This window comes from Lingula anatina, chromosome 10 (assembly GCF_051362555.1).
Source record: "Lingula anatina isolate TDL-2025a chromosome 10, LinAna3.0, whole genome shotgun sequence".
NCBI lineage: Eukaryota > Metazoa > Brachiopoda > Lingulata > Lingulida > Lingulidae > Lingula > Lingula anatina.
The window spans coordinates 12,383,912-12,398,183 of NC_141776.1; the positions used below are offsets into that span (position 1 = coordinate 12,383,912).

Consider the following 14,272-nt stretch of genomic DNA (forward strand, 5'->3'; position numbering starts at 1 on the left):
TATTGCACAAATTAAAAAAAAAAAAAACATAACTTCTGAGTGAGTGGTTGAGCAAGCCGCTTTTTGAACTCGACCTGAATTTTACTAATCTTCATCAGTCCTTTGCCTTTGAAAACAAGAGGTCTGACAGTTTTACAGCAACGACTGATGCCATGATGGCTTTATATGCTGTGTCTGTACAAAAATGTTTTATTTAATTTACGCTTTGACCAAAGACACTGTCCACTGAGAAATACAGAGTGATTATGAAATACTTTTCTGTCATGATGAAGAATTTATTTCTAGAATTAAGATAAACAATACAAAATATGATAGTCTCTTCATAGTAAACATGCAATAAACAATCAATTTGTAAACAATCAATATAAATTAATACATCAGATAAATATTCAAACAACTAGACACACATTCATACTGATAAAATTAAAGGAATGACAGATTAATAAATAGTCATTAAAATCAACATTCTTTCCCACGTTCGGGAAACAATTAATGTTGAGGGCGATTTCCACTGTATAATTCCTTAGTATTGACAAATTAATGATAAGTTATGCTGATAATCACAGTTAACAATTATCTATTTTTAAAATTCATTTAATTATCATTATTTCTTCAATGCTTATAATGACTGATGCTATAGCTAGCCGATGAGTGTTTGTACTATCAAGATTGCCCCATGGTTTCTAGATAATGCCTTCTCCCATCTATGTACATCATGGCCTCTGAAACAATAATAATAATAATAATAATAATAATAATAATAATAATAATAATAATATTTGGCAGAATGAATGAAATCACAATGCTCTATGCAACATTTATAATTTAGTAAAAGTCAATAAGAGGTTCACACATCACATTGAGTGCAAATCAAAAATGTTCCCTGGTCTGTGCAAGCTACAACTGACATAACAAAACTGTCAGTGAATTTTTGATGGTTTTCAGGAAATCTCAGGACAGTGATTAGGATGACACTGGCCCTGTGGACTTCCAGTAAATTTGATTTGATATTTAAAAAAACATTTGTCAAACATTCAGACTGGTATGCATTAACCTGGAATTCAGGTCTTCATTTTTATGCACAGAAATAATAAAAAATCGGAAAAAGAATCCCCATTCGAAAATACTGGCTAAATACCTAACTTATTCTGATCAATCAATATCATTGGCATAAGTTATTTTGCTTAATTACACACATCATATAATTGTGCTTACAAAATCAATTGGCTTGAATTCCTAGGACCGTATATCTCAAAGTGAAATTTCATATGATAAGTGTGAAAGGATTTAAAGAATTACAGACCAATAATTATATTTGATGTAAAATGATACCTGAAAGGCAACAACTGTCTAACGTGATTCTGGATTAATTCTAAGGGACCATTCCCACAGATATTTGGATCTAAATTGCTATCAGCGTAACTGGCTTAAATGTCTGTCACGCCTAGTAAAGCTGTAAGGGGGTAATTAGCTTTACCCCCTAGCTGATTCGGTAAGCGTGGCAGAAATTTAAGCAGGTTAGTTGACACCAATTTAGTGAGACTCCCCAGGGAGTTAGACCGATCCAGACGGATCAATCTTGGCATGGGAACCCAGTCTAAGAATAGCATAATCTGACCTAGATGTCCACCATCACCATAACAACTATTCTAAAAACAGCACTGACTGACCTATATACGACTTTGGCATAATTCTTGGCACTTCGGGAATGTCGGTTTTAAAAGTGAAGTGAAATATATTGGTTGTTTTATGGTCTGCCTTCAAAGGGTCCACTGTCTCTGCATGGACCTTCATCTGAATACATGGACCGTCTGTATACACGACCTGAAAGAACAATTTGATTTAGTATAACTGTGCCCCGTTTCACAAAAAATCTTATACCCCTGTGTCCATGAGAATGCTGTAACACTGTTGCTGATAGGGTAAGATGTGTGTATGTGTCCATGAGAATGCTGTAACACTGTTGCTGATAGGGTAAGATGTGTGTATGTGTCCATGAGAATGCTGTAACACTGTTGCTGATAGGGTAAGATGTGTGTATGTGTCCATGAGAATGCTGTAACACTGTTGCTGATAGGGTAAAACGTGTGCATGTGTCCATGTAACGTCGATAACAAAGATGTTAGATGGGGAATGGCTTAAGTTTTGGCTGGGGTCTGATAGACTGGGACAAATCTGATGCTGATATGATATATTTTGGCAATCTGGAAGATCAAGATGAATTTTTATTCATGATAGATGATGATCAGATGAGGTCTCCTGTAGTGGAATTAATTGGAAATTGAAATCAGATGTGGTCTACTGTAGTGGAATTAATTGGAAATTAAAGTGAAGGACAAGACTGAAAAGTCACGTAAAAAAGGACAAGAATTTTGAAGTACTGAGTATAAGCTGTGGATGGAATGCAGAGGTGCAGAACTTTCTTTTTTCGAGAATAGAGGAGAATCTTTTTTTTAAGGGGAGAAGAGGGGATTTAGAACTCTTTGATCCCCCACCTCTCTCTCTCTCTCTCTCTCTCTCTCTGTACCTGTGAAGACAAATACAGCAAACTCCCCACTTCCACCGGGGCCTGGAACATGATGTCGTCCACTGCTATTACTCTGGGCCGGGTGTGGCTGCAGGCAGGAGGAAAATAATGGAAAAAAAGTATCTTATCAAATTACATGTCAAGAAGGCATTTCATTCAAAGGAGAGGCTTATGCACTTATACAGTATGGAATGCATGCTAAAATTATATACGTTTGAACTTTATCTGTCCTCACAAATGAGCATTTATTAAATTGTGTGTGTGCATGCATGCAAACGCACAACATACACATGCATAATCAAGTGACATTTCTGCTAGTTAATAAAATTTGTAAAAGATGCAAGTTTTCTGATAATACATTTGGCCCTAAATTTACAAAATTTAATTCAAAAAAATTTTAACTACCCACTGAGGTACCCCAAGTTTCAGAATGTTGACTATTGGTCTTATATACCCAGCATATGTACTCTATCACCCTTAGTTTCAGAGTGCTGACTAATGGTCTGTCTATTACCTGTAAACAGAAGCATTGCACCAGGCCAGTTCAAAGGCTCGCCTCATTAAAAATCCCCCGAACATCTTGCCATACAGATTTCTGTTCTGAATTGAAAATGTCTTGTGTTTCATATTAAAACTGCTTTGAACAATACATCATTAATATGCACATTGTTGTTTATATCAAAAAGTAAAATTTTTTAATTTTCAAAATTTAATGGAAATCAAAAATACCAATGTAAGTAAGTTAACAAGCTGCCTTCCCAAAGCAAACAAACAAGTCAAGAATGAAACCAATTATAACAGAAAAGTGCATCAAAATAATGCATAAACAAACACAGACAGTTAATGAAAATTTTTTCTTCTTGTTTTTTAAATTTATTGACAAATTTTTTGTACACACCTCCCACTGACAAATATGAATATTTTTCAAGATGGCCTCCTCCATCCACATGGACCCTTCTGGCTTCTTGGTCCTCTTGAAGGTACCAGCTCTGAAGTTGGATAAAAAAATTATCTCTACAATACACAACAACATGATACGATAGGATACGATACAATATTGTTACAATACAATATAATTTTACAATACAGTGAAAATACATCGGGATGCAATACAATTCAAATTGCAATGCAATGCATTTCATTTATACAGATAATGTAATTTTCATTGCACGGCATTGCATTATGTCCATTATAGTTTTTATATCTAAAATTTTTTGTCTTGATATTTTCACATTATTTGGGGGATAGAACATTTCTGTCACAACAGCCCCTGACTTTGCCCAAGAATGGATGAGGTGAGACTTCGGTGCATGAAAAGCATCAAACTTACTCTGGATCTATGATTTCCAGAAATAAGCCGTGTACAATATCACCCTCCTCTTGATTGGGAGGGACCTTCATAAGAGATTGGTCCTTCTGTTGCTGCCTTAAAGCCCTCTTAACTGAAAAAGATATGAAAGCAACTAAAATTGATGTACCCCGAGTCCTAAAGTTCCACAGCTTATAGAGACAATAATATCTGACTTATCAATGACTGAAAAGGAATCGCAGAAAGTGCCCAGAGATTCAGGGTAGTTTTCACTTGTCTTTGTAGTGTGTAATTTTTAAAATAAACTCTTTTAAATTCTTTCAAAGTCAGAAATATTACACCAGAGTCAAATTTGACTGAGAAGTCATGATGCTTGTTTTGATCTGAAAAAAAATTGAATATAAAAAAACTAAACAATTGTTATGATTAAGAAGGAGCACCATTTTACGCTTCCAAAGTTACAATTACTTTTCAGCTAGTCACACATATTCATGTATAATTATACACTATACAGACATGGTATTTTATCTACCTTCTCCTTTTTGGAACAATGCCCTTTCTTCATCATCTACTGGTACTAGAGGATTCACAATGGCTGCCCTAGAATGAAAAATAAATTATAGTATGGTGTCTGGTAAATCTTCTCTCTAACAATTTAAATATGTGGCACACCAAATGGCTGGCAAATTATTTAGCTATAACAACTGGCATTTCCAGATATAAACATATAACAGACTTGTTATTTAAATATTTCAAATTAATTATTGCAATAAGATATGCAAAAAACTGCCCTGTATTTTGAATGACTTTTTGGCTCACACACTCATACCAATTTCACAAAACTCACTGAGAATACATTATATTTTGCCTTTTTCTTTTAAAATCTGCCCTTGGTTATTTCATGCAATAAAAGTATTATTACCAAATACTTATTACATTAGATCATTATAAAATACTTGTCTTAAATCCTGGGAGTAGTATAGGTGTGATAAACCCTCAACAGCCTTTTATAATAAGGATCCCTGTACAGAGCACAATGGGGTCATAGATGACCCCACTTGGTCATTTCAGTCAGTAAAATAGCTTGGTCTCTTGAGGGTTAAAGAGCTGAATCAAGCCAACTTGAGATTTTTCCATTTTTTGAATTCTAAATTCATCAAACAAACAAGTCTTTTTAAATTCTTTCAAAATAAATAATGTAATCCTGACCAATTACAGAACACATTTTAATTGGACAGCAAAATGTTCAAAGTTTCAAAAGTGACATCTATTAGTCATCTCTGATTAATATATTCCATTTGATATATGGGCATTTCTACATTTCTTTTTTATTTGTTGGTTTATATAGATGCCAATTTGACTCAATTTATATATTAGTCATAATATGCTTACAAACCAAACAAAAAAAAACTGATTTCATCCGTGACAAAAAAAAAAAAAAAAAAAAAAAAGGAAAAAAGAAAGAAATTCTATTTCACCTCTAAGTTTCAACTAACTGACCTTTTATTTAATGGATCCCTAGCAACCATGAGAAAATGTGCCTTAATGAGTTTATGCCACTCTCCATCTCGCTCCTGCATTACGTCCATTTCTAAGTCCATAGACGTTTTTCCCACCCAGGTCACATGACCAGCTATCTTGATGTCGCGGTCAGCCACAAATTCTTCATGCTTCAGATCTAAAAGCAGGCAGAATTTCAAATTACGAAAATGGGAAAATCATAACTATCAGTGCAGTAATAATTTAATAAATTCAAACTTTTCCCTTTTTTCTACATTTATCATTCTTATTTCCATAATAACTTAACAAACTGAAATGAACTCAACTAACCTTGTATAACTTTTGCATTGACTCTTGCAGATTTAACTCACAAAATTTTAATATTTTTGGAAATTTACTCAAATTTTGTTCATATTGAAAGAACATTTCTGATTATAAATTACTTCATGTGCATAATCAGCTGCCTTTTCTTGAATTCAGATCCTTACCAAAATCTCTTCATCCCAAGATTTTTTTTTTATTTCATCCCCCCACAGTGTCAAAATTTTACATAAAACAGCAAGTGGCATAGACAACTCCTGGATAAAAAGTCAACTACTGGTCAACTTTTTGTCAATTACTCATGGTAGAAAAAGAATAAAATGTCTTAAAAGCTAGTCTGTTTAAGAATTAAAATACTCCCAGAAGAGTACAAATGACCAAAAGATAGAGAAAATGTCCATCATATTCACCAATTCTGTCCACCAGTGCAGTGACAATGACCAGCGGACTGACTTTACCATAAATCTCCGGGTTGTCGTTGTGAGAGTAGCCTATCCAGACTGGAAGACAAAATTTATATTTAAATTTTAGTCATCCAAGTTAAACATACACTTTGTACAAGTATTACTTCATTCACCATTGATGGTGCTATCTCATTCCCTATGAAGTCTAGTTGCCTGGTGATGGTTGCCAGGTGAAAACCAGTTGCCTGGTGATCGTTGCCAGGTGATAATCAGTTTCCAGGATACAGTTGCCATGAATTACCTGCCATAGTGTCAAGGTCTTCCAATATCCTCCCAAATCTTATTCCTTTCAACACTGTCATATAACGATCTCGTAGCTTGTGGTCCGTGCTCAACGGAATGATGCATTCTCTGTAACTGTCCTTCATGTGCCGTGTTTTTAATTCTGATTGGTTGTTGACAAGAAGTGAAGAGAGTTTAGAGATGTTGAGGTTTTGTTGATCACTGAAACTGAAAATAACAATGAAAATGTTTTTGATCGCTTTTCATGCATTGTGGCTGCAATTTTAACCAGTGAAGAAAATGCACAAGGAAGAGGCTTTTTTTTTTCTTTTGAAGTCACTGTTCATGTTTCTCTGTCAACATCTTCTTAAACTAGACAGCAAGGATGGCATACTTATATTTATGTCTAGTACCAAATACACCATTATGATGGGATCTGACCACCTTTATATTATTATAAATTGGACAACCTTATTGTTACTTTTTTCCTGTAATAACTTGGTATACGAACACCTGTCCATAAAGTTATCTTTTGTTTCAAGTTCATTAACAATATGAGAGTTGTATTTAGAACTGCTTTCCACTTACCTGGATATTTTTGTTGCACCCACAATTGATCGTAACTCTTTACGCACTGGAAAAAAATCAATGCATGAAAGTGTCAAATGGACAGTAATGGAACAATCAAAGATTTATTTGAATCCACAGAATTTTAAAATGCTCACACAAATGAATGACTTTTTTCTCATTTATTTTATGTTGTAATGCTTAAACTTACAGTAAAATGAATAAATAAATGTCAAAACAAATTCGATTCATTTCACAAAGTTCACAGACAGTAAAACCATATGTGCTACTAGTACAATTGTCTAATTAACTGTAGTTTTCTTGTTCCTCCATAATTTCACTTTTTTGGCTACATTCACAATAAACAATTTTCCAACATTTTTCAGGGATATGTTGCCAACTTGATATGTATTAATTCATACCTTCTTGTGGTTTTGGAATAGCTTTTTTGGTTACACACATTGTACGTCTTGTAAATATGAGATTTGTATTGGAATTACTTGTACAGAGAGGTCTCAGCAATCTAAAAAATAATTAAATAAAAAAATTGGAACTCTCACAATTATACCAGTAAGAGGCAACCATAACTTTCATATGTTAGCACAACAGTACATATCAGAGATAGTATATAAAAAAAGTCCTAACAAATTAATTTTCCATTTTAGTTTCAGGTTTGAATATGACATGAATATTTTATGATTCACTTTGAGGGGTCAATTTGCTCTTGAGAGTTGTTACCAGAGTTGTTACACTGTGACCAGACCCCCCCCCCCCAAACACACACACACACACCCACACACACACACACAAAAGCGTCACCACCATCATCACAAAATAAATAAACGACATGTACTAATGTATGCTACTACTAGTAAAAAATAAATAATAATAATAATAATAAATAAGCCCTAGACTGCCGGATATGTGATCTTTGGAATAACTGGGTTATTAGATTGAAGCTGTCAGTTTCTTTCATTCACAAAATGACCCATATCATGACGATGAATAAAGGACAGAAATAGCAGCTTGCTGAATGAAACTTATTCAGTGACTGAATGAAGGAAAAATACATTGTAGTAGAAAAATATCTCACTGAAATGATTAAATTCACACATTTTACGACAACATTGTCACTAAAATTGTTTCAGGGTAATGGAACCTCCTGTATTCAGCTTAATCCTTTCAATTGAAAGAAAATCATTGGCCTTGATCACATTGTGAAAGCAGAGGAAGACACAAACCTGACAACCGCTCTGGGCGCAGACATCTTGGGTATTTGTTTTCAACTAAGGTCAAGGCCGAAACCTCGTTCGGGAATTCAAGATGTCTGCGCCCATAAAATAGAAATGTGATCGAGGTTTTGCACAATTTATTTGACATTTGTCATCAATTAAGATAGTGGTTAAACTGTCAGTTTTATTTTTTGTCAACTATCACACAAGATGCATTGGATTATAAACAGAAAAACTCGCCTGAGGACTTTTATCAGGTGTAAGAAACATTTGGAGTTCGTTTTGCAAAACTCGCCGAAGAGCTTCGTTCATGTCAGTCGTTTCTTCAGCTCGCGAGCTGGCTTTGGCTCTCAGGGAGAAACTACAAAGCCTTATTTCATCACCACTCCCATTTTCTACGTAAATGCAGGTTTGTTATCGAAGGAGGTTTTATTTTGCAGTGATTTGGTCCTTTCAGGTTTTGATCATTTCAAATTCGCTCCTAAGCAAAATCATAAATAAATAAATAAATTCATTTGTAAATAAGTGAAAATTATAAGTTGCTCTCAGTATAGAATTGATATATAAATAAGTAAATCCAAATTAAAAAAAAACTTTTCATTGCATAAATAAATAGGTAAAAATAAATTATTATATAAATGAAAAGATAAAAAAAAAAATAAATAAATGAATAAACTAGTCTATGGTACACTGCTGGCTTCAACCAGAAGTTGATGGTGTTATTGGTAGTAATCTTTTTCAGAGCCACACATAGGTCACATGTACACAGCCTGTTTGGCTGATGCTATTCGGAGGTTTCAGCAACTTCAGGGCAGAGACACCATATTCTGCACAGGGACAGATGAACATGGGCTCAAGGTAGGTGTATCTCCACTTAAGATGGGTCTGCCTAACCTAATTCAACTGTCTGAGCTATAAATATCTCAACATGGGATATTTATCATCAATTACTTATCTATTTTTTAATTATTATTATTTCAAGGTATGACTTTGTAATAGACCTGATTAAGAAGGATTTTAGTCATGTGTATAATGTTTTACTGGTAAGCGGACTAATGTTGTATTTTTTTTACATCTTTAAGGTTCAACAAGCTGCTGAAAAACACAAGGTGCACCCAAAAGCATTTTGTGATAGAGTGTCAGGAACTTTCAAGGTAGTATCTCGTGAAATGTGTTTATAAGTGTGAACCTTATTATTTGTTTAAAAAACAAACATAATTTAAGTTCAACATAAGGAGGTTCAAAATCAGAACAGATAAATCTTCAAAGCTCATTTTTATACAGTGTGTTACATGAATGACTTAATTAGTGAGGGAATGAGATAAAGGTTATAGCATTAAGACAAGAATGAATATTTTGTACCAGATGTATGGATGATGAAATTATCAAGGCATACAGTACTTTGTGTTGAGAAATTTTGAAAATATATCATGAAATGAAAATTTTAACTGGAATGTTTATTTATTCTCAGGGTTTGTTTGGAAAATGCAATGTGGACTATACTGACTTCATAAGGACAACTGAAGAAAGACATAAAAGAGCAGTGCATGAATTCTGGGTATGTGGAAAACTAATAGGAATTACAGACACACACTTGCACTGGTGCAAATATTACACAAGTTCTTTAATAAAAAAAAATGCTTATTACTTGCACATGCATGTAAAATATTTCAACTGGTATTGCTCAGAATATTTAGGCACTAAAATTAGTTAATTTTTTTCATAATTGTTACCATTTGCGCCATAAATTAAGAATTTAGAGTAAGTATGAGTTTGTGAAAAATTATCTTTTGTTATTTTCTGAGTTAATTTCTAAGCTGCAAGGCATAAAATGCTGTTTAGGTTAAGTTTCATGGACATTTTATCATTTTTCCTTTTATCACAAAGGTATCCATAAGTAAGGAGAAAACCATGATCTCCTAACCTGTTTTCTAGCTCTAGATTTCTGATATGGCACACCAAAACAGTTTTATGAGCTCCAAATATCTAAACTTTTACTGTCATGAGTGAAACTCATAGTTGTAATCCCTGTTACAAGAGTCACCCAAAAACTAAAAAAACGTCAACCCCAAAACAGGTTTTGAATATGATGGTATGCCCTGGTGATTATAATTCAGGGAAAATTGAAATTTCTAGGAAAATTAAAATTATGTGCCTTTAATACAAATGCTATAGTTGTCCTTTCAAGAACGTTCTTGTTGCTAATGGCTACATTTACAAAGGAAGTTATGAAGGATGGTACTCAGTGAATGATGAATGTTTTGTATCCGAGGCACAGGTGCAGGATGCTGCTGATGGCAGTGGAAAAGTAAGTTTAGTAGGATAAATTTGCCCAAATTTCATCCCACTTTTAGAGAGATTTTACTGTATGCAACAAATCTTACACATGGCAGCAGTTATAATAACTGAGACATATTTCACTTACAAACAGATTTTTCATTTATTTTTTTTAAATCTAAAGTTGTTACTATATTTATGTCAATGATTTCAGGTGTCTATAGAATCAGGGCATCCAGTAGAATGGAACCAAGAGGAAAATTACATGTTTCGCCTGTCTCTGTTCCGGTCCCAGTTAGATAAGTGGTTGGATGAAGAAGGTGAGGATTTGGCAAAATTGGGGAAAAATAATTTGAGTAAATTTGAAATTTGTCGTTTCCTTATACAAATTGATTTTTTAAAGACAAATGTGTAACATTTGAAAGTGAAGTTATCACTAGTTTATATAAATATATTATGTTACTGTTTTAATAAATATATTATGTTACTATAATATTATGTCTGTTATTGTACTGGTATGTGTACTTACTTATTTTTCATTTTCAGTGGTCCAGCCTTCAGTATATAAAGGTTTGGCCAAATCTTATCTGCAGAATCTCACGGACCTTTCAATATCTCGTGGGAGAGAGCGTCTGTCGTGGGGCATACCTGTCCCGGGTGATGATACCCAGACTGTAAGTGTACATGTGCCCGTGCATGCATGTGTGTGTGTGTGTGTGTGTGTGTGTTGTGTGTATGTGTGTGCGTGTGTAAATATTAGTATAGGCACTGTATATGTAGTGGTAGTGCAATTTTTCATTCAATTATTCAAGCTCAACTAATATATTTAACCTCATCATATAATTTTCTAAACGAAGTTTCTATCATAGTGTCTGAAAAAGGTTTTACCAAAGGTTCAAGAAGAATCATGTACTGATGATAGAGACTGTGTTATATTTTGTAGATATATGTCTGGCTTGATGCCTTGGTGAACTACCTGACAGTGGGCGGGTACCCAGAGCAGGGATTTCATTGGCCAGCAGACTGTCATGTGGTTGGAAAAGACATTCTGAAGTGAGTGCTGTGTAGATTGGTGATTAAGTCAAGTTGAAAGTATTAAATACTATAGGATACATATTTTCAGGACTGTATTGCATTTATAAATTATAACTGATGAATTTTTTTCCTTACAGGTTTCATGCCATTTACTGGCCAGCATTTTTGATGGCAGCTGGTCTGGCCCCCCCGAGAAACATACTCTGCCACTCACACTGGCTACAAGACCAGAAGAAGGTGAATTGTCAATTTTTTTTTTTAATCATGTGAATCTTCTCGCTTAAATTGAAATGAATATCAATGAAGGTTTCTTGTTAAGTTTTTCATGATACTTCTACTACAAAATCATACAAAGGTTAGTCGAATCAGTTTTGATTGAAAAAGATGACACAGATGCACAAACATGCATGCATGCGCCAATATGCACATACACATGCACACGTTACAGGCAGCTTGAAGAAGACTGAACTTTGCACAAAAGCGGACTGAATACTTATTTCATGTCTCATTAGAGTCCTATAGCAATGCACTGAAATTTTTTGTACTATCAGTTGTTTCAATATTTTTTTAAAAAGGTGTGTATGTCTCAAGTACTATAATAACAATCAGTTTGAAGTAGAGTAGACTTAAAAGAAACTAAAACAAAAATGTTACTCTTGATGTTTAAAAGATATTGGCTTTCAGATATTTAAAGTATTATTGAAACGTACGCGTTCCATACTGAAAATTAAGTTGATGTTTCAGTCTTATTTTGAACCATTTCATCTTTCTAGATGTCCAAAAGTAAAGGCAATGTAGTTAACCCAATGGAGGTGATGGACCGAGTCACCCCCGAGGGTCTCAGGTATTTTCTGTTAAGGACAGGAATGTTGGAATGGGATGCTGGTGAGTAAAGAGTGACAGGAAAACGATGCCTCTTAGAACTGTATATATCCAAAAAATAATAAATAATCAAATGAAATAAAATTTTCTTGAAATTTTCTTTCCCAGAAAAGACTTTATGGTGGCATTAGATGTCTTCATCTTCAGGAAGGATATATTTACTTTGAAGATGAGAAATTTTTAAAAATGTTAAATTTGTATAATAGGTTAATACCAGATTTCTTATGTAATATTTTTGACATTTTACTTTTAGACTTCACAGATGAGCGCCTTATTGACGTTTTAAATAGTGAACTTGCCAATGTTCTTGGTAACATAGTCAGTAGAGTGACGGCAAAGAAGTTGAACCCAAAGCACTGTTACCCTCCTTTCATGCCAGAAGTCTGGGAAGAGTTTTGTCAGGAGGAAGATAGGGTTCTGCTGGAAAAACTAAAAGAGCTGCCAGGTAAATTTTTTTCTGTGAAATTTTTGCCTTTAATCCCCTCTTTAAATTAAAAATATTACTTGTGGAGGTAACAGTTTGAAATTTATTTTGGCATTCAAATTAAAAATTTTCAGAAATTTATAGTTATTGCTAATCTTCTTACTTATAAGTGTCAACAGAAAAATGTTTCTTTTAGATAACATTGTAATAATTTAGTTACCATCACTTGACTTTCTTGGTTTGTGCAGTTATAATGTTTAATCAATTCCATTCTATTGTTTTTAAAATAATTTGATTATGTGCACAGAATTTGACCTAAGCTGGCACTATTTCAGTCACTCTTGCATTGTCAATCACTTTGAAATTTTCAAATTAGTGACGACTCAAAAAAAAAAAAAAGGAAAAACATCCATGTATCTCTTCAAACAGGTCAAGCTACTCTTGACGATTGGTAATAAATTTTTTGGACAATTGCAGGTCAAACTCAGAGTTCCTGAGACTCCTATTACATATTGTTACTGCTATCTTCTTATGTTATCCTCAACTCTTCCATTCTTTTAGATGAAGTTACCCAACATTACCAGAATTATCACGTCCCACGAGCGGCAGACGCCATTTCAGAGGTACTTCATCTTACAAATCAGTTTCTCGACCGAAATGCACCGTGGAAACTCATCAAAGACTCCACCAATGCTTGTCACGTGAGCAATATTCTACACATTGCAACGGAGGCGTCACGCGTCAGTGCCATCTTGCTACAGCCGATTATCCCATTTTTAGCTGATCAGCTTTTGACTTATTTGAATATCCCAGCCCGGGACAGAATGTGGGACAGCATGGGGAAGACTGTCACAGACCAACGAGCTTTTACGTCTAAACAATATATCTTCTTTGAGAGGTTACAGACAGAGAGACTGTCTTGATGCATAGATAAAATTAAGAGCAAAATATATGTTCAGGTTGGAATAAAATGTCTTTCGAAGCAAGGGACATTCAGTAGTTATCCATTGTGATTTAATCAAAACATAAAAAACAAACTTGCATTTTTTTAAAATATCTCTATTTTGAGTTTAAAAATACACTTAAAATGTACAACAGTGATACACAATTATATTACATACTGTAACTATCAAAAAAAAAAAAAAATTAAATATTAAGTCCAGCTAAAATTTCTATTAAAAAAGTCTGATACATCATACATATTAGACCTCAACGTTTGTGTTCGTTTACAGCAACTTTTTAAGTATGGCATAAACGTTATTTTAAAAAATCACTTTCCTATTTGTAAATTTATAAACTAATTTTTTTTATATTTTACTCTCCACAAGAACAAGTAAAAAAAAAAAAAATCAAATTTACACTGAAATGACTTACAACATTTACCACTAATGTTAACTTTAACATTGCAAATGTATCTAGGCAATTTATAATTTCACAATGACAAATGTATTCCTCGTAATCCTCAATTTTTTGCCTTTTGATTCGGAGAAATAAACTCACAGTGAAAATGAG

At 33.7% G+C, this 14,272-nt stretch overlaps 2 protein-coding genes across 5 annotated transcripts; one reads left to right on the forward strand and one right to left on the reverse strand.

The window, feature by feature from the left end:
- Positions 1-251: 251 nt before the first annotated feature.
- LOC106152246 (acyl-coenzyme A thioesterase 9, mitochondrial) lies at positions 252-8,233 on the reverse strand. Of its 2 annotated transcripts, none has more exons than XM_013525774.2 (13): positions 8,152-8,233; positions 7,333-7,433; positions 6,932-6,977; positions 6,363-6,565; positions 6,068-6,157; positions 5,337-5,514; positions 4,369-4,436; positions 3,858-3,969; positions 3,426-3,516; positions 3,042-3,127; positions 2,528-2,615; positions 1,671-1,824; positions 252-722 (listed from the first exon to the last, which is right to left on the reverse strand). In XM_013525774.2, exons 1-13 carry the CDS (start codon positions 8,175-8,177, stop codon positions 664-666), a joined length of 1,302 nt encoding a protein of 433 aa, XP_013381228.2. In that variant the 5' UTR covers positions 8,178-8,233; the 3' UTR covers positions 252-663. The 2 variants fall into 2 exon arrangements, with proteins under 2 accessions (XP_013381228.2, XP_013381220.2); XM_013525766.2 differs by having other exon boundaries at positions 6,363-6,571.
- Positions 8,222-14,114, forward strand: LOC106152220 (methionine--tRNA ligase, mitochondrial). Of its 3 annotated transcripts, none has more exons than XM_086997260.1 (12): positions 8,222-8,551; positions 8,885-9,000; positions 9,225-9,296; positions 9,614-9,700; positions 10,331-10,450; positions 10,634-10,739; positions 10,966-11,093; positions 11,363-11,472; positions 11,592-11,691; positions 12,228-12,339; positions 12,590-12,781; positions 13,322-14,114. In XM_086997260.1, exons 1-12 carry the CDS (start codon positions 8,353-8,355, stop codon positions 13,681-13,683), a joined length of 1,704 nt encoding a protein of 567 aa, XP_086853386.1. In that variant the 5' UTR covers positions 8,222-8,352; the 3' UTR covers positions 13,684-14,114. The 3 variants fall into 3 exon arrangements, with proteins under 3 accessions (XP_086853386.1, XP_086853387.1, XP_086853388.1); XM_086997261.1 differs by having other exon boundaries at positions 10,421-10,450; XM_086997262.1 differs by having other exon boundaries at positions 8,241-8,401.
- The last annotated feature ends 158 nt before the right edge of the window (positions 14,115-14,272 follow it).